The sequence below is a fragment of the Sphaeramia orbicularis genome, chromosome 16 (genome assembly GCF_902148855.1).
Source record: "Sphaeramia orbicularis chromosome 16, fSphaOr1.1, whole genome shotgun sequence".
In the NCBI taxonomy this organism is placed as follows: domain Eukaryota; kingdom Metazoa; phylum Chordata; class Actinopteri; order Kurtiformes; family Apogonidae; genus Sphaeramia; species Sphaeramia orbicularis.
Window position 1 is genome coordinate 6,171,517 of NC_043972.1, and position 21,473 is coordinate 6,192,989.

Consider the following 21,473-nt stretch of genomic DNA (forward strand, 5'->3'; position numbering starts at 1 on the left):
TTCTAAACACGTTATACATGCATGAAAATAATTATATAGCATTTAGCATAGCAATCAGCATATGAAATGACTGCATTATGAAGTGAAGTGAATTATGTAGGACTACATTGTGGGGTTAGATCATTGAATTTATATCAGTTTTTATCATCTTTCAATAATTTTTTTGTGCAGGTCAGACATCATGGCTCCAAGCAAACTGGAGCCTTAAATATTAACTCTATAAAAAACAGACACATCCATGTTTCACCTGTTGGATTGTGGGTTACAGTAGGTCATGATAATCATTAATAGACATTGCTAACTTGCAGATTGAGATGATTGAGGCTGATTTTCTTTTTTTTTTTTTTGTAATTATCTTTTTATTATTTTTTTCAGTCAGCATTATCTTATCGCCATTTTACATCATGTATTTAACTTCCATATATGTAAAGAAAAATTTAAAAAAACAAAAACATACTCATACAGGGGGAGCATTGACAGAAATAGTAAAAATATACACAGTAACCTAAAATAGAGTTAAAGGGAAATGACAAGTATTTTTCCCATTCTATTCTTTCCTTCCAGAAGGGTTTACATGGGTCTATATGCACGTTACTCTTATTAAGTAAAATCAGCTCTTAATAGTTTTACAAAATCAACCCAGTTTTTCCAATAATTGGTGAATTTGTCTGACTTAAGTCTGACAGAGAAAGTCAGCTTCTCCATCCTATAGATGTCATCTGTAACCTCTACCCAGTCCTCCATTTTGGGAGCATCCTTTTTTAGCCACTTCCTGATGATGGCTTTTTTACCTGCCACCGACAATATTCTGAATAGATATTTATCCTGTGAATGAGGCTGATTTTCATGTAGATTGTGTTTTCTGGTGGCTGAAATGACCTGAAGATAAGGCATCTGCACTCCACCTTTCCTGTGATTGGATGTAGATTCTGTATCTTCAGCAGCCATGCCCCATTTTTTCAGAACGGAAGAGATTCTTTAGATTTTTTTCTAGGTTTTATATTCTCTGCAGTTTGACCAGATCAGAGGCTCTCAACCTTATTATAGCGAGTACTCTCCATCAAATAAACTGCAGGCTAAGTGTCTTCCCTGAATATTATTGTGGATGTCATTCTATCCACTATTTATAAGTGAAAGTTAAACTTTAATTTGACTGAGCTTTGAGAAGTTTGTTTTAGTTATAGTGCATCTGATGCCATCAAGTAAAGTAACTGCAGCAAAAATATTCTGACTAAAGATGAACATTTCCTTTCTCCAGGTCCAAATGTGTGTTGACCTCAGGGTCTTTTAAGGACGAGCAGAGTCTGATCTGTGTGAATGGATCCTATGTGAGAAGTGGCTCACTTCACTGAATAAGTAACTATTCAGTGAAAAATGCTGGTTCCATAACAGTCAGACAACCTCTCTGATTATCCTCAACTGAACTCACCAAACATGTCACTAATTGCTCCTTACATAACCTTCCATTCCAGACAAAGCAGGTCAATTTTAATAATTATCAGTATAATCTTCCAAATTTGCCATCTTATACTCTCACACCTGATGATAATGTGGATATTCTACCCATAAAACCCATGCTGGGGTTAGGGATGGAAATCGAGAATGGGAATTCCCAGTAGCTCAATTCCTTGGAATCGTTTTCCTGCCTGCTTAACAATTCTGCTTATCGATTCCGCTTCGTTGTGCATGCGCGATGACGTCACACGTACGCTGCATTGTTTTGGTCAGAACGTAGCCAACATAGTGTTGAGGCAGAAACGGTCTAAAAAGACGACACCAGGTCCACTTACTTGGAACACTGTCAAAGTTTCCATGTCTTCAAAAGGGTGGAATCCCTCCAATATCCTCAAACATTTGTCCACAGCATGTGAATCATTTACAGGAATGTCGCGTATTTGATACTCTACTTAGCGGCGCTTGTGAATGTAGCGGCAGAGTGAACGCCGGGCCAGTTCCGGTGTGGGCAACAAACATCGTAACTCCTCAAATACAAGTTTCTGAAGGTAAGAAGGGAAAGGAATATATGATGTTTATTTTATGGAAAGACTAACATTCTCATTAAAAATGCAAATGGAAAAGTTTTTGAGACTGTGGGCTAAATGGATTACGTAGATACATTAGACCCAGGAGACCAGATTTGCTATAACTTAGTGAAATATCATGTGGATTGTATTGTGTGTGGATCTTTAAGGATGGATGAGTGGAAATGACAGCCATTGTTCAACTGTTCAGTAGTATATAAACCTGTTTAAAATATGGTGGAAAATGTAAGGGAGAGCAGGGGTTGGAAGATCATCGCTGTTGAAACATGTCTTGTGTTTTTTCTGTCTAGTGCGTATCACAGAGATCTTGTAAAATGCTGGACTATGTATGACCTCCCTGATAAAAATAAAATTATTAAAAAAAAGAAGGGAAAGGAAATGAGGTGCACAACAACGGGAGACAAGCCAAGCCGAGTCGAACCGGTTCCACGTAGTAGAAATGCGGCAATAGAGGAATTAGTAAAGCGTCTTTAGTTTCACTTTCACTGTACACCCCACCCCCACACCCAACCGGGTCTGGCGTCATCTGTTATTATTATTTGTACATACTGTATATGTTATATTTTCTGTGCAGAGATGGAAATATAAAAGACAGTTAATGCAAACACACCCGTTTGTACTCTTTTATTCCCTCACCCAATGAGAATCGATAAGGAATCAGATCGATAAACAATATTGATAATGGAATCGGAAGCGTTAAATTCTTAATGATTCCCATCCCTAGCTGGGGCACACTTGTAATCTAAATATATGGTGAAGGTTATTCATTTACGTCTCCCAGTAAACAGCATCACAATGAGGCGGTGATGGAGGACTTTTGCAATCAAAAGTAAAGAAAAAGATGGTGTGGGGCATGATTTCAAGTACCATTCATACAGGCGTGAGATGGGATTGATATACATGTGTTTGCAAACTTTTTCAGCCAGTTTCCCAGAAGTGGACTAGAGACAATAAGAAAAGTTCAGTGATGTTTTTGGAAAGTGAGCCTCCGATAACTTTCCAAAAAATAAAACAAGTGGTGCCAGGCACAACAAACCCTGCCCCTCGCACGTATTGTAGTCTATTTTGGCATCGATCCAGCTGATGTTATCATGTCTAAGCGTGAGGTGATAAGTTATCAGGTGTCAGATATTCTTGCTCACTGTGGTGTTTCTGCTCAGGTGTGAAACTAGGTTAAACTGTGAGTACAGGAGGCTTTCTGAATGTGAACAGGTAGAGGTAAAGGTGAATTAAGCTTCTTATGCCTTTCAATCCACACAGCCTGGAAATAGTTCTAAACAAGTGGTTCCAGGCACAACAAACCCCGCCCCTCGCATTTGTTGTAGCTTATTTTGGCATCGATCCAGCTGATGTCATCATGTCTACACGTGTGATGATGTCAGCAATATGAATTGCCTCTATATATGTGCCAAGTTTGGAGTAAATTGAAGCAAAATTGATATTTTTTAGACATTTGAAATTTCGCTCATTATAAGTAAATGGGAGAAGAAAAAAGATTTTAAAAATTCATAAAAAAATTTCCCAAAATGTAATGACATCTATTTTGGGACACTGAAAATCTATTACGTCCATTTGGTATGAATTCAACCAACAGTTTTGTGGCTACAGACATGTGAAATTTTGCCCATTGTAAGTAAATGGGAAGAAAAAAAAAGAATTAAAAAATTTATAGAAAATTTAAACTTAGACCTACTTTTCTCAAAATATAATGGCATTTATTCTGGGTCACTGGCAATCTATAAACCAAATTTGGTATGAATACACCCAACACTTTTGCTGCTACACACATCTGAAATTTCGCCCATTATAAGTAAATGGGGGGAAAAAAGAATTTAAAAATTAATAAAAAATTGTAACTTTGACCTAGTTTTGCCAAAATGTAATGAGATCTATTCTGGGTCACTGGCAATCTGTAAACCAAATTTGGTATGAATTCGACCAGTAGTTTTGCTGCTAGTGTTAACAAACCAACCAAACCAAAGACAATACTCATTTCCTTCCCCTTCGGGGGGCGGGGTAATAAGAAACCCAAATTTAATTCTCATGCACAGTCATGTCTAATCTATTCCAGAACTTGACATGACGTGACCTGTACTGATCTCAGCGCTGTCGTCCAGACAAACATTTGATGGGTAAGATGTAGTTGCAGTTAGATGGGAATAATAAATCCAGTAGCTGACATACTTCATAGCCTCCAGAAATCTGCTATTTGTGGATAAACTATAACTGGCCCTTGAGTCAGTAGTTGGAGAGAGTGATATGTCTTTTTTTAAGTTTGAAGTTTTGTAATTATTTGCGTATATACCACCCCCAAAGCAGCCCTTAGAGGCACAGTGGCGTCCTCTGTCACTCACTTCTGCCCACTCACTTTATTATCAGCACTGTCAATCTCACGTATACGACACTTACTTACCCCTACGTCTGATGATGTATTTATACCTTGATTGTGCGACCGTAAAAATAGCATAAACCATTTAAAAAGCAGGTCTTAGACACACATTAAAGCAGCTGATATAATCTCTGTCGTCTCACCAGTGGGCAGCCGGCAGCAGCCTCGCTTGGCTGAGCATGTCATCAGAAATGGCAGCGTGTTTTCATGGCTGTGGCTCTGTGTGGGGTTCGGAGGCGTTTATATATGTACAGTATGTCTCAACAGGTGACAGCGGGTCAATAATAATGGCTGGTGGACGAGGTCACGGCTGCGGAGTCTATTAGCAGAGCTCGGTGACAGACTCAAGTGCACTATAAAGACAATAAATGCCATAAAGTCAAGGATTTTTTTTTTAAGTTTTCTCAGCCACACAAACAAACATTACAGCCCTGAGGTGGATAAATGGAGCACAGAGTCACCTGCACGTCTGTGGCATTTTCTTCTTTTTTTGTTAGGTTGAGGTTGTGTTTGCTTGCACGTAATTTCAGTTTGATCATGTTCTCACGGGTCAAAAGTTTACACAAGTGGCTCATTTTACGGCTGAATTGTAGGAGGAAATGATATATAATGTGATATTTGTGGGTGTGATCAAGCAATTGCGCGGTGAAATTAACCCATAAAGACCCAGTGCTAATTTTGTGGTAGTTCCTGAATTAACTTTTCTCTCTATTTAACCTTTCTGCAGTGATTTATCACTATTTATTATAATATTATCCTCTGTATTTTGCATTTTTCACTGTAAATCATGTATTTTCCTATGTTTATTTTCCTCTAGATGCTCATAAAAGGAGTAAATTCAAAGGTTATTATGACAAAACAGAGAAATTTGAAGAAAAAGGGATTTTTGTTTCCAGCAAAGATGTCAATAACTGAATGTAAAACCAAGTGTGTCCATCCACTGTCATTGATCCAGCTCCTTGGGTTTTACAGGTGAATCAATGTTGCAGAAGATGACACTGTTTCCATGGTAACTACAGAGCCTCTGAACATCCAAATGGGTCATATCTGATGACCATGAAAAGATGACAGACTGCAGTTTGCACCAATTATTGACATGTATTGATAGGATTAGTGGAGCAACAGGTATTAAACAGTTTAGATCCTTTGGTCACCAGTGGATGCTTGGGTCTTTATGGATTAAATTTAAATATTACAGGAAGTGAAACTTAATTACTTGTTCTTCTAAACCAGCCATGTTTGACATTGCTTCGTGCTGTGTTTACTTCAGCCAACACCCTGGCTCTCACCTTGTAAAGTATAGTATTGATATTATCTTGCAATCGGTCTGAGATACTCAGTTTTCCACTCTGGTTATCGTATTTTTATTGATTTATTTGCTTGGTAAATGTTACGTCTGTCTTATCTACACTTTGCACATTTTTAGTAAGATGTCGTGCACTGGATAAAAGTGAGGCAGTTTCTTTCCGTGCAAACAAAATTCAGTGACAAACATACAGACAGATCTCCCACATAACGTGCCTTTACAGACGTCACGTGAAAGATTGTTTTTCATTGTTAAGTGAGGAACAAAGCTTCTAAAACCACAGATTTTGCACAGAGCTCGCTGTGAGAGCATACTGTGTAATTCACGACTGATAAGTTATCAGGTGTCAGATATTCTTGCTCACTGTGGTGTTTCTGCTCAGGTGTGAAACTAGGTTAAACTGTGAGTACAGGAGGCTTTCTGAATGTAAACAGGTAGAGGTAAAGGTGAATTAAACTTCTTATGCCTTTCAATCCACACAGTCTGGAAACGGTTCTAAACAACTGGTTCCAGGCACAACAAACCCCGCCCCTCACATGTGTTGTAGCTTATTTTGGCATCGATCCAGCTGATGTCATCATGTCTATACGTGTGATGATGTCAGCATATCAATTGTCTCTATATATGTGCCAAGTTTGGAGTAAATTGAAACAGAATTGATGTTTTTATAGCCATGTGAAATTTAAACTGTGACCAACTTTTCCCAAAATGTAATGGGTATGGGTATTTTGGGTCACTGGCAATTAGGGATGTAACGATTACCAGTATAACGATAAACCGCGGTAAAATTGCAGACGGTTAGTATTACCGTTTAAATTGTAATTATCATGATAACTGTGTTTGATTACCGCACTTTTCCATAGAAAACCCCTATGCAAAGATCTGCTTTTATGTCAAATATCTGAGTATAGTTTTAATTTATTACAATTTTAATTATATATTCCTAATATTTGGAACCAATATTCACTTTTAAAGTCTTTGAAAAGGTTCGTTGAGCATCTTTGTGTTATTTATGCAATAAATTATAGACATTTTTCTAATCGGATTTTATATATTTTTTGTGTTTTTTGTCCTTTTGTGTTGATATAGTAGGTTAAAGTGAAAAAATAATAGACAGATGATAGAAATGAAGTTGTGCTGAAAAAGGAGATACCAAACATGTATAGAAAACATTTGTTTATATAGTATATAAAGGCAAAATCGAAAGGACTGAAAAACAGACAAAATAGGCTCAGACCACTAAGGGTTTGTATTTGAATGTTTCTGCCAACAGAAGGGATATTGTGCCAATTATTTTATTTTATTATTATTTTTTTGAATACAACTTGGTTAAATTATTTCAGTGTGTGTATCAGTACTTTTTGAACATTTTGAGCCCAGTTTCAACAATACCGCAATAATAATGATAACAGTGATCATTTTGGTCACAATAACCGTGATATGAAATTTTCATATCGTTACATCCCTACTGGCAATCTATAAACCCAATCTGGTTTGAATTCAACCAATAATTTTGCTGCTACAGACATTGGAAATTTTGCCCATTATAAGTCAGTGGAAAAAAAGAAAGATTTTAAAAATTCATAAAAAAATTTAACTTTGACCTACTGTTCCCAAAATGTTGGGAGCTCTATGCTGCATCACTGGCAATCTACAAACCAAATCTGGTATGAATTCAACCAATAGTTTTGCTGCTAGAGTGTTAACAAACAAATAAACCGAACCAAAAACTATACCCCTTGCCTGCCCTTCAGGCGGCGGGATAACAATTAAAACAACACCTAACACTAACAGGTCAGAAGTTTTATTGATGCACATTAGTAGACTGTGAATTATTTTATTTATTTATTTATTAACAGCCTACATTTTCCTCTCACCATTTTGAGCCAGTCTTCATGTTTTAACTCCATTGTGTGTATCTGGTCCACTTGGTTTTCTGCATTTTTAGAGCAAACTAAGTCCTGATGTCATTATCTGCATGGTCTGCGTTGCGTGTCTCTTTATCCTTTCTCAAAGGCGAAAGACAAATGATGTGTTGAATTGTGCACATCTGATCTTTATCTTACTTGATATGTAATTTTACTAGAAAAGACAAGAAAGTTTCAGTCTCATAAAGATAATAATACAACATTTATTTTTGAGCTAAACAGCTCAGTGGATGCATCTCACATGTGATTCACCAACACCAAAACATTACCTTGACATATGTAATGTAAAGTATTTAAATTTAAGTATTTAAAGTATTAAAGAGGTAAAAATGCATCCAGTCTGGTCATGTTGAAGCTGCAGACACTTCTGCAGACTCTGAGCAGATGTTGAAACTGTTATGAGGATGTGGTCCGTTGCGCAGTTTTTGGGTTTGTTGTCTATTTACATATTTTTACATTTGTTTTAAAACAAACTGCAAATTCTTAGACTTGTAAAATTATCTTTTAATCTGACAAACACCACCACTGTAGTGCAGTTTTTTTTCCCAAAATAAGATCCCATAGGACACAACAGGAAGGATTGAGACTTCGGCTTTTTATAGCTTTATAGATGAGTTTGTGTCAGACATCAGCATGTTGTTAATTCAGTTCATTTTTAATTAATTTTATCTGTTGTTTTTTGTCCGTAGCAGCTTCATGTAACTTCCCACAATTGGTCCAAAAGTGAGAACTCTTCTAAACGTCTGAATGAATGAGTCATAGCTCAGTTGGATCTTGACCAAACCTATTTTTTTTTGGGTCAGAACAAAGACCATATGTTCAGTTGTGCCTGTAATAAAACCACTCCTTGAGATGGAAATTCAGATTTTATCAAGATAAAACGGTGACAGTAAAATTGCAATGTAACTGCTGAAAATGTTCTAATTCTTACTGCACAGTCTTCATATTTCCAGCTCTAGTAACCCATCTAATGAGGATGTCCGTAGTCTATCTTCATATGAGGTATTTTTTAATAGTATTTGTCAAAAACTGAAGCTGACTGGACAGACACAAACACATTGATATCAAACATTCTGTGATCTGATACAGAGGCAAGTTTCTCTATCATCATGTTCTCTTTGAAGCAGAGACGAGTGGTCGTAAACACACACGCATCAGCAAACCACAACTCTTATAGAATTAAAAAATTAACACAGAGCAGGCAAGTGTTCGTTTATCAACAGCGCATTTCTCTCTCTCGCTCTTCATCTTACAGACGTTTCAATCGATGTTCTCACACAAATGTGAGAGAAATTGTTCAGTCGAGTTTCCTCTAGTGCTGTAGTATCCAAGGACAGTTTCTGTGTGGTTTTGGATACACAAATGACTCATTTCCTGGTGTGTTTTTTAAGTAGAAGGCCACATTAGGGCCGACAAGGCAATGTAGAGGGTTGACATGTGCATATAGTCCAAATGCAAACCAAACAAGATAAACCCCACTCAGACACCAGCTCCTATGGAAACATGAACAGAGTCCAATCTGACTGAGACCAGGACTCGCCACTTCCTGTTTGTGTCACAGAAGCAGATACAAGTCAGACTCTGCTCTACTTGTCTGGTTTTTACCATGTTTGTGTCTTTTTTTTATGCCCATTTGCCTGCTTTCTATGTCTTTTTTTCCTCTGTTTAATAGAATAAAGCTTTTAATTGTGCGTAACAGTGCATGTGATAGCTGTTTTTGAGAATTTTTACTACCTTAAGGTCATCTCCCATTCAGGAAACACTCGATTTTATTATCAGAACTTTAGACGTCACTATTCAGGCTCAATTGCATACAGATGATAAAATACTATCGTTGCGGATGTACGTAAAATGTATATTTCAGACTTTACATGAACGTTTAAACCAACTGCAAACACCGCGAGGCAGATTTTTAAAGCTGCATCCTGTTCATAAAGACGCTCCAGGATCAGAATATACACGACGTTCCATGACTTTTTATGAATTTCAATGATGTTTGTTGAGTGGGTCTGCTTTAATATTACTTGACAGCTTCACCTTTTCCTAAGTCTGAGTTTATAATGTGTGTAGGGACTTTTATAGACTAATTAAACCCATGTCCAGCATATGGCACTGTGTGTGCTCTGAGTACACACCGCTGTTTTCCATGGAAAGTTTGTTAAAAGGGGGTGATTTTCGTGCTGATAAATGCAAAGCTGATTACGTGTTTGGATCTTTTCTCAGTAAAGTCACTTCAGTACAAAGCAGCTGGGTTTATTATAAGAGGAAGAAGATGTATTAAAGACGCATACTAAGGCTAGTGTTTATTTCCTTATAACTTAGGGTAACCTCTATCTGTCTAGTTTAATTTCGGTGTTTAATTGTGTATATTAATGGACATTTACCTCACATGCATTCATAAAACTATCTATTGCATCTCCTGTTTTTTTCTTTACAGTTAAAATTTTGTGGCTAGATCTAAATAGAAAACAGAAAATGGTGAAGTGTCAGAGAAAATGATGGAAAAGAGGAATGAACAGTTAATATTGTATCCAGGAAAAGCAAAATGCACTTTGTTGTTTTCCTGTTTTCTTTGATTATTTTAGTCAGATTTTTACTGCGGTTATTTTGCTTCTTTTATGTTCATTTTTATGTTTGTTGTAGTCTATATTTTCATGTTCATTTTCATGTTAAAAAGTGTTAACATCACTTAATATTCATTGCAGTAAATATTTATCATTTCAGTCACCCATCATATAATTGCTTTTAGTTTAGTTTTACTTTAGTTTAGTTTATAGTCATCAACAAATTATCAAAATATTATTAAATAAATGTCCATCTGCATAACACTGCATATTTAAAGGAAGAAGTACAAATTTATGATGTCTAAGCATTTTTTTCCTAATCCTAAATAAATCCTGAACACCATTGTTTATCTTATACTTGGCCAGTTCTGACAGGATTAAAATCACTAACTCCACAAATATTACGTATTACAACTTAAATTATCAAAATGCAGCAGGCAAAAAAATCAAACAAAACAGCATCATTGACATGTCTCACCTCAATACATTGTCCTGTACTTCTCCAAACAAGTACTTTTTACATCTTTGTAAAGCGCATTATATTAATACTTAAATATTTAAGTAGTATTAGTGTAATATAATTAAGTTATTCCACATTTCACAGTGTTCAGAGTGACGCAATGATGATGTTTTTATTTCCTTGTAAGATGAAATCCTCATCTCCATCTGAGAATCCTTTATGAACATAACCAGCAAGTCATTTATTTGTTGTTTTGTTCAATAATTGACCATCTGTGTCTCTAAAAATGTATCTAATATATTTAAAAATATAAAATATATTTGTTCTTGGCATTACTGTTGTTATAAAACTTAATCTTCTACTGATGCTGATGCTGCTTTTACACTTGACACCTACTCTTACTTTTTGGTCAAATTAAATTTAATCCAACTCACTTTAATAACAATATTCCTACATAAAAGCTCTGCAACTACACACAAAACTTTATACTTAACCTACAATTTACCTGGAATGCTTGAATAAAGTCACTCTGGTTAAAAGCAATACATTAAAGTGCAGACACGCAGAATTAGACCTGCCATTTGACATTTTGTCGACATTTAAACATTTATATTACATTTGCATCATGTTCTTAACCTGAAGCTGCACTACGCTATTCAGAACACTTTATTACACATATTTTTATTCATAATTACTGTCCTTCAGCCTTTATTTTAATAAATGAGTGTTTTTGCTTGGCCTTAAGACTTGACTCTACCCACTCAAGAAAAATGTTGATTATATGTCAACAAAAATATTGCAAGTAAAAAAAATAAAAGAGGACACATCACTGGGTAAAACAAACAGAAAAAGTAGGAAGAACAAACAAACAAGTAGTAAGTAGTGCATAAATACAACAGCTAAAAACAAGTCTGAGGTACTGTGATAGACAAATAAAAGTCTTATCCGACCCAAGTGCATCATGGGACACTGATTATGTAACAACAACTGTCTTGACTATGACTGAACAGATGGCAAAGACAAAGGAAGAGACATGTAAATGTAAAGTACATTAGGTTTGGTGGAAAAGACAATACATTTATCAGTCTCTGTATTATGATCCAGTCTGTATTTGTGAAGTATGTACAGCAGGAAAAACAAAAGTGTCAGGTTAAAAACAGCTTCTACAAACTAAAGTGGTCGTATTTAGTGTGACCTCCCTTTACACTTAATATGTCTTTAGCCTTTTTGTTCAGACAATATGAGGTTTTTTATGGCATTAATTTTTCTGTTTTATACCAGGTTTCATTCAACACACGTCAGATGTTTCTAATTGTTTGTGCTGCTTCTTGCCACGGGGTCAGAGGTCAAACTTAATAGTGACGTTAACTTTTACAACACATTTAGTCTGGGTTTTTGTGTCTCTTTTTTCTTGTTGCATCTCAAGAAAAGACAATGAGAAATAATATGTATGCTCATTTCAACCCTGTAAAAACAACAAAGATAAAGGTGAATTAGACTTTTACACAGGACTGAATCTTCTTCAGCTGAGGTTGGCAAGTGTTACAGCTACACATGATTTATTGCATTAATTTATTTATTAAGCAAAAATTAACATTTTAGTTTAATATAGAAATAGTTATATATAGCTTCTGTAATAATTGATAAGGTCATTTCTATTCTTTCTATCTGGGTTATTAATGCTGATATACATTATTAATTACATATATTTGACAGGTAGAAAGTGAGGTTAAACCAATTAGAAAAGAGAACAAGAAATAAATATGTATGTTTATTTCAATCCTTCGAAAACAACAATGATAACGGTAGAATAAGACTTCTGTACTGTACTGCAAATACAAAGGCGGGAAATATTTGGGTTTTTTCTTTTCTCCATGTCTAATTCCAGTGGTGACAAAAGATCCTTTGTGTTTCTTACGGTCCATAAATGTTCTCACATGTGGAATAAAATGCCTCTCCGTTCTGTTCTTCCTTACATCTGGGATTAAATGTCTCTATCCTCCTGTAACGTCTGATTGTCTGTCTTCTCTCCAGCTCTGAGCCGACTGATTGAAGGATCCCACCGACATGGGGAAGCAGAACAGCAAGCTCCGTCCTGAGGTGATGCAGGACCTGCTGGAAAGCACCGACTTCACCGAGCACGAGATCCAGGAGTGGTACAAGGGCTTCCTGAGGGACTGCCCCAGCGGGAATCTGTCCATGGAGGAGTTCAAGAAGATCTACGGTAACTTCTTCCCTTACGGCGACGCGTCAAAATTCGCCGAGCACGTCTTCCGCACGTTTGACGCTAACGGCGACGGGACAATAGACTTCAGGGAGTTTATCATCGCGCTGAGCGTGACGTCACGTGGAAAGCTGGAGCAGAAGCTGAAATGGGCCTTCAGCATGTACGACCTGGACGGGAACGGGTACATCAGTAAAGCTGAGATGCTGGAGATCGTACAGGTGAGTGTCAGCAGCAGGAGGAGGGTTCCCATCACATCATGTGAACCTCAAATCAGGGTTCCCGCGGGGTCTTAAAAAGCCTTGAAGGGGTCATATTTTGCTAAACCCAATTTTATTAGTCTTTGGTGCATTTATTTGTATATTTGGACCCTAATAGTTCAAAAAGGTTGAATTTAAACCCTCCAGGTGCTGCAAAGCTATCTTTATATTCATTTTGGCAAAAATCGAGTAGATTTCTACAACCTGTTTTAATTTCTTCTTAATTTGTTACGTTTTATAACTAGTTACGTCATGACATTTGCGACACGACATTTCTCCGAATACGCCATAATTGTTTGTCAGCAGTTGTAGTCCATACTGAAAATATGTCCAGACTTCGAGCTGATTGCCTAAAATGTTCAGTTGTTGGCTGAACAGGACAGAGCAGCACAGCCAACAGTTTTTCATGCAGTTTTTCTAACCTGGATAAGCAAAGTTTATTTTTTACCTGAATTTGGACATTATTCCTCAGTTTTGATGTTAAGGAATGGTTTACCACTAACAGATGGCTGCTGAAAACTTTATCACTTCATCAGATGTTGCTTTTCTGAAGGATTTTAGTTTTCTCTTTCATAAATATCCATGCTATATCGTGACATGAACCTCCTGAATTTCCACTTTTAAACATTCATTTATATGTCCATTGCAGCATCTATCGTTCTCGATCACAAACTAGATTGAATTATGCACAAAGGAAACAGAATGTTGCAGATTCCACCAAATTACAGAGATGTCGACTAATATTATTAGAGGACTTATGTCCCCATGGGCTGGATTGAACCCTTTGTGGCAGATTATGGCAGTTGTGAGGAACTCAGACATGTTTTATACCTGCAGCGTAGATGGAAAAGCATCAATGCAATCAGAGTTTGTGTCGTTAGTCCTTACCTTCCTTCTGTGGCTATGTTCTCCTAGTCCAAATCAAGACTAAATGTAAAGACAGAGTAACCTAATACTGTTCCTCATTGCTGTGGAAAAGAAAATGCACTTTACTGCATTTCCATATTGAGCCACAGAGTACAACAGTAGAATAAATCTGATCAGCTATTTTTAATTACACTATTAGGTTTTCTACAGCCTGAAGTTGGGAGAATTCTAATTTCCTCTACAATCATGTAAAATATAATATGTGAAAACTATTTGAGAAATTTTTCTTCAATAATACAAAAAAAAAAAAAAATATCAACCTGCAGCTTTAATTAAAACTAGCAGTAAAAATAATGCTGCAAATTCCAATTAGAGTGAAAGTCACAGTTTCAAATGCATTAAATTTAACTAAAAGCTGAACAAACATGAACTAATGTAAGATGCAGTTGCAAGTAATAAACAATAGTTTTGTTTCTGGAGGATTTTAGTTTGCTCTGTCATAAATATCCATGCTATATCGTGACATGAACCTCTGAATTTCTACCTTTAAACTTATGGGTCCATTGCAGCGTCTATCATTCTCGATCAGAAAATTGATTGATTTATGCACAAAGGAAACAAAATGTTGCAGATACCACCAAATTATCGAGATGTCGACTATTATTATCACAAGACTTAGGTCCACACAAGCCGGATTGAACCCTCTTTTTTTGCGGACCACTTTTGGCCTGCAGACCACGTGTTTGACACCCCTGGTCTATGTTATTATCACAGCTCTAATCACCATCATGATGCAGCGATTCTGAATGTGAGATGACACATTTACATACACACACTCACTGTTTAATGAACCAGTGCTGTTAATGTTAAACATGTGCCATCGCTGTATCCACAACACACTGTCCATGAGATGAGGATGAACAGTGGTAGGGTTTTGTTACCCCCATCTAACACATAGCTTCTGAAAGGTAAGAACTTAAGGACCTCATGTCATTTATAATTACACTGACACATCACTGTAGTAAAAAGACACATTTAGATTAATTGGAGCCATTTCTCCTCCTGCCTCGAGAGCTATTTTTGGAAAATGCGAGGCGCTGATTAGCTTTTACCTCTTCTTAAAAGTGGGTTTTAGTCTTATCTGGAAAGGAAAAGGATAGACTTTCCATCTGCTCTGCACATTTTACAGGAGCTAAATGTGAGCCCATCAGTGTGTAAAACCACCGACTGAACACTGTTTAGTCTGCGTTTCAGATACTGGCCTGTGGTGTTTACTGTGTTTTAAGGCTGATGGAAGACGTGCTGAATACTACACGTTCTGCATTTAATACCTTAAGTACATAGAAGTCCCTGTCAGTGTTTTACTATTAGAGATGATGTTTTAGGTGCATTTTACGGCTGTAGATTTTTAAAGGTGCACTACTTTGTTTGCGATTTCCTTACATTACGACAGCATATGTTTGTAGCATCACTGATCTGTTCTCAAGAAAGTTTATTTGGCTTAAATAGGGGGAGAATTTTCTCAGCATTCTAATACAGTATATTTAGAGATGCATGGTTTATGGATGAGAGGAGGATGAAAAACTGAAGTAATGAAGAGGATTAAAAAGGAGGAAAGAGGAGTAGAAGTGTAAATGAAATGTCAATCCTGAAGTAAAATACTATAAAATATTAAATAAAGTACTGTAGTGAACTTTACATACTGAGCTCTGTGGAATAGAATAGAATAGAATAGAATAGAATAGAATAGAATAGAATAGAGAAACTGGGTAGCGCTTACCCTCTTCAGTGCAAAAGGGGAAAAATAAATAAATAAATAAATAGATAAAAGAGTAAATAAAAAGAAGAAAATATATAAATAAAACATCCAATAAACTGTCAAACATGAGGAATGAGTGATGTTCATTAATGTAAGAAAGATTCACCTCTAGGTAGGGATAGATATTGTTATTAAGATTTTATGGATACCACTCATAATGTTAATGTTTGTCGATGCGGTACTTTCACAATATTTATATGGGTTCTTTTTTTCACGGTTAAGATTATGAAATTGTGAGTAGAAGTATTCACTTTATTTTCCTCATTTGTCATATAGGCTTATATTATCAACATATAATTAGTATTATTCAGTAGGAAAGTGTACCCTTATTTTCCCTTATTTTTAAGTATAAGACTGAATGCAGGACTTTTTGTTTAGTGCAAAAAACTAAAATTACATCATGAAAAAGTTGATATTTATAAGCTCTCCTTTCATAAAAATGTGAATAACCTGAACAACCATGAACAACCCAACATTTCTTAAGAAAAATAAGTGCAATTTTGACAATATTCTCGCCTATTACTAAATGTTTTTGTGTATTTGTAAATCCACTGTGACCTGTGAGTTTTAATGTAAATGTGTAAATGAGAAACTGAGGCAGAATATTGTTCATAAGAATTAGGGGTGCACCGATACCGATACGAGTATCGGCATCGGCTCCGATACTGAGTGTGTGTACTCGTACTCGTAAAAGACATCTGATACAAATGCACCGATACGACTTACGGCCATGTGACATTCACAGTTCAGTGCAGCAGGTACGCGGCAGTGGAATAATGTGTGTGGAGTGTGAAGAGTGTGGAGATTTTCCAAAATAAATGACGGTGATAAAAGTAACACTGACTGCAAGTAACGTTAAAGACAGACAGATACGGATGCAGCGTACATTCCATCTGTTTACCAGGTGCTCACGGATGCGTAAACAGAATGAGAATACCAGCAGGTGTACGGAGCGGTGCGGACCGCCGCCAACAGAAGTGAAGACCAAACTTATCACTCATTTCTCTTTTCTCTTCCTGCTGAAGCTAAGCTTTTAAAACTTACCAGTGAAAACACTGCAATATTAGTATCACATTAGTGTTACCTCTGTCGTCTCCATGTTTGTTATTACTGACTTTTTCTTCTTCTTCTCAAAAAACTTTACTTTGCTTTGTGGTATTTGTCCAGTATGGTTAATTCAGAGCGGTGCCCCCTGGTGGATTAATTGAGAAACGCTCATTCCAACACATTAAATGTCAGTAGCAGCACTTTTTTCCAATCAGACTAATGACAACGACAATAAAGCACATTTACAAAAGGAACTAAGAACTGGAATGGGATTATTAAGTACTCGTATCAGTACTCGGTATCGGCAAGTACTCAAATGTAAGTACTCGTACTCGGTCTGGAAAAAAGTGGTATCGGTGCATCCCTAATAAGAATATTCAGATTGTTCAGGTTATTCACATTTTATTGTTAAAGGATAGTTTGTAAATATGAACATTTTTATAATCTAATAAAAAAAAATTGCATTAAAACAAAGAGAAAAAAAAATGGAGCTGTCATTATTTGTAGGTTGATGATGATATTTCACTGGTCTGGCCTGTTTGAGATCACACTGGGCTGTTTGTGACCCCTGAACTAAAATGACTTTGACATCCCTGGTCTAGAATAAGATCAGACATTCTTCTGTCTTCATGCAGAGGAACGCATCCCAATCCACTCAAACCTGTCACTGAGCACATTTCTTCCTCTCCTCAAGTTATTTCACGGACAGGAAGTCAGTGTGATGTATCTGATGAGAGGAGAGAATGGAAAGTATGAGCTGAACTTTGCGAATAGAGATATAAAACAGAGTGTTTTATAATCACTAACACAAGGCTACAGTCTCTTCAGAGTCGAGCCAATCAGTCCAGCTCCTCATTCATTCCTCATGTAGCCGCCGTCCACCCGATGAAATGTGAATCCATAACGTTTCCCGTGAGCCCACGCAGCGTCGCTTCAAGGTTAAATTAACCTCTATATCTGAAGACGGCGGTGACTCAGACGTCAGCCTCCCGTCACTTTCCTCTACACCCTGATGACACCAGCTCTCTGCCCACTTCTAAAAGAGGTTCTTTGTCCAAGGACACGAAAAACAGAAGGCGTGAGTCACACGTTCTGCAGGTTTCATCAGCTGAAGTTGATGAGGCGATGGGAGCAGGGAGAAGTTCACATTTAATGATGGTGCTTGTTTGTGATCATTTGGCACATTATTTCCTGTGATTGTAGCAGTTGGGAGGAATTCAGACGTGTTTTATACCTGCAGAAAAGCATCAATGCAATCAGAGGTTGTGTAGTTCGTCCTTACGTTCCCTCTGCGGTTCTGTTCTCTCGGTCCAGATCAAAACTAAATGTAAACACAGATGAACCTGGTACCTTTCCTCATCGCTGTGGAGAAGAAAAAGCACTTTTCTACGTTTCCATATCGAACCATAGAGTACAACAGTAGAATAAATCTGATTACGCATTACAACGAAAACACCTCATCAACTTCCGTTTTTTTTTTTTTTTATTCACGTGACTCTAGTTGCGGAAAAAGGTCTTTCCGTTGCAGTTTTGCGTGATATACCAATTGCGTTACACCCGAAAAACCACCTCTTGCCAGCGCAAAAACTTTTAATCAAAAAATGAAAGTTTTGGCAAAATTGGCGTTTTTCCATTAGGCAAATATTTATGCGCAAGTTATATTCGTGCAATTTGAAGGTCAATGGAAAAGCAACGAATATCACTGGAAAGAGCATGTCTGCACTAATACATGCACAGAATATGAACCTGGTATCTTTAACCAAACTATATTTATTTGAGTGTTAGATTGTTGAAGATTATTGATATGTTACAGTGTAAAGTTCAGTCTCTGAATTATTTTCTGAAATGTGGTGATTTGAATTAGATTTACCTGAAATCTAATCTAAATTAAATTAAACAACGTGTCTATTATCGTTAGAACAACATACCAGTGAAGTTTCAACTCATTTGGACTTGAAATATTTTAGAAAATTCATCATGAAAGCAATAGAACTTAATGATAGACTCATCTTATAAACTATTAATGAAGATGGTTGTTTTATGGTGATTTCCATAAATTGTAACCGAGCTTAATTCAAACACGAATCCCATCTGAATAAGGTGTTAGAGGAGGTTAGAGTTCCCCATTAAATGACACCGTCACACATGGTTGAACTTTTCAGCACCGTGGATTTTTATGCTTTTATGAAAAATAAAAAACTAATGAAAATCTCAGAACCCTGCGGGTAAAACGGTGTCGTTCATCACCGTCTGATCTGCAGAAAGTGCTGAGTTCCATCTCCATTTCTGTCTTCTCCAGTCTTAGACACACACAGTATTCATCTGTGTTCATCTGTGTCTTATCCTGCTCTCCTTTCGCCTTTCCTGACTCCACCGGTTGAAAGCCTCCACGCCTCTGCACAGACAGAACAGGCTTAAGAGGAAAGTTTTCAGGTAGCGTTGGCTTCTGCAAACTTAAAATGAAGCCTGGGCTCAAAGTCTGTGGGTTAAATCTGCAGCTCAGTGTGGTGGATTCTTTCAAGGCTGCGTATCTTCAGGCAGGTGAAAGCTCTGCAGATAAATGCAAAAGTGAAAAACTGACACCGATGCTGAGGTGACCACTTTGGGTGGATGTGGTCTTTACTTAGACGCTGGTTTTTAACATCGGTGTGATTTGATACTCTTCCCTACACTAAACTTTCTGATTTGGTGCTTTTTAGATTCATCTCCACTGAAATCTCGTTCCATTGTGTCAGGTAGTGATGTAAAGTCAAAAATGCCCATTTCTTCTAAACTACCCCTCTTCAGATCCATTTATTTTATTGAATTTCTCTGCTGAATTTATTTAGTTCTACTACATAAATGTCATTGCCTGTACTGTATCCAATGGTACAATAAATCAATCATTAAGGAGTATGACATGTTTTTATCATGATATATATAAACAGAATTTGGCTTTTATTCTTATAGACCCTATTAAAAGAGAAATTCAGGTTCTCAGGAAAATCGCTGCTTATCAATTAATCATTAATCAGTCGATAAGGTCAACCAACTAATAATTAATGGATCAATAATTTGCATCCCTAGTATAAATATCTGATGTGCTGTAGGGCAGTCTTTGTCAAATTTGGGTATGTGTACCCCCAGGGGTACTGGGAAGAAGCCCAGGGGGTACTTGAAATTTTTGGGGGAAAAATACATGAAATTAGTCATCATGAGAATTGATGCTGAAATATAAAACACAATAAATACATTCATATAATAAAACTGACACTCCTTGTTTTATTGTCAATCCTCTTGTTTAGGCTTTGGTAACATTTTAAGAACTTTTCTATTTTATATTATTCAAGATGAGTTTATTTGAGTAATTATTTTTGATTGATGAAAGGTTCATTTATTAATTAATGATCAATTTATTTGGTTTTCTTATCAATGAAAAAGGGCACTTTTCAGTTTATATTTTGCACACAAAATTTACTTACATATATTACAGTAAATATATGTTGTTTGTTTACACAGTTTTGAAAATAAAAACAGACACCTTAGGCGCAGTAACAAATTTTGTCTTAATTTTTCAGTCAATAATGCTGAAGCGAGAATTGGGGTACTGGCTAAAAAAATATATTTTAGGGGGTTCTCCACTGTAAAAAGTTTGAGAACCACTGCTGTAGGGCATCATCGACCACAGAGTAAACTGATCTAAAGTTCGGAGAGAAAACATGCAAAACATAAAACAAGACAAATTGGAAAACAAATAACCAAAGTGCTGATTAGCATGAGTTTTATTTCATAGGTCATAGGCCGGCATCCTTTGCTATCTAAAGAACCATTTTAGGACAGAAATAGAAAAATATATATATAGTGTCTCAAGCCAAAAGATTCCCTTAAACCTCAAAGTGGTGACTGTTTAAGAAGTTCTTTAGAATTAGTATGTACAGAATGTGCTGAGAATGAATCAAATTTCTGTGCATTTACAGAAATAAAAAGAAATTATAGAAGTACACTAAAGAAAAGGGTGACATTTGTCATTATTGTGTTGTTCAGCAAAAATGGACTGGTATTTGTAGTAGAGTAAACAGATGAATACCTTCAGTGTCATAAAATAATAACGAGTCTACGTTTATTAGCAATACTACTACTTCTATTTTTTAATTCATTTGGAGTGTAGTCTACATTTTTACAATTGCATGACATCAGAATGACATTATGGTTGTGACAAAATGTGTAAAAATAAAAAATAAACGTAACTGTTTTTCATTTCCATATGTTTTTTGATAAAGCCAAATGGAGTCATGTGAAAAGGGCCCAAGAGCCATATGTGGCCCTGGAGCCACAGGTTGCCCACCCCTGTCATAGTTACACCAATTTACATATATTAATGTGATTTAATTATGAATCTTAAACTATTTTGAACCTGAAAAGTGACTCTATTTCAAAGTGCAGACAGTATTTCAGCTCAGAGACAAACATTTCAACACATTCTCTCATTAATTCATACAATTTCTCATCTTAACTCAATACTTTATCTGGAAGTCTAAAACCACCCAGAACTTTTTCACTTATTTTTTTTTCTTTTTTGAGACAAAAA

General features: G+C 36.3%; 1 protein-coding gene across 2 annotated transcripts in view; it reads left to right on the forward strand.

Annotated features, from left to right (window-relative positions):
• The window catches only part of ncalda (neurocalcin delta a), a 112,467-nt gene that overhangs the window by 80,842 nt on the left and 10,152 nt on the right, over nt 1-21,473 (forward strand). For both annotated transcript variants that reach the window (XM_030157228.1, XM_030157227.1), the window contains one exon: nt 12,724-13,134. In XM_030157228.1, the coding sequence (XP_030013088.1) occupies nt 12,757-13,134 (378 nt within the window). In that variant the 5' untranslated portion in view covers nt 12,724-12,756. The remainder of the gene's footprint in view (nt 1-12,723; nt 13,135-21,473) is intronic.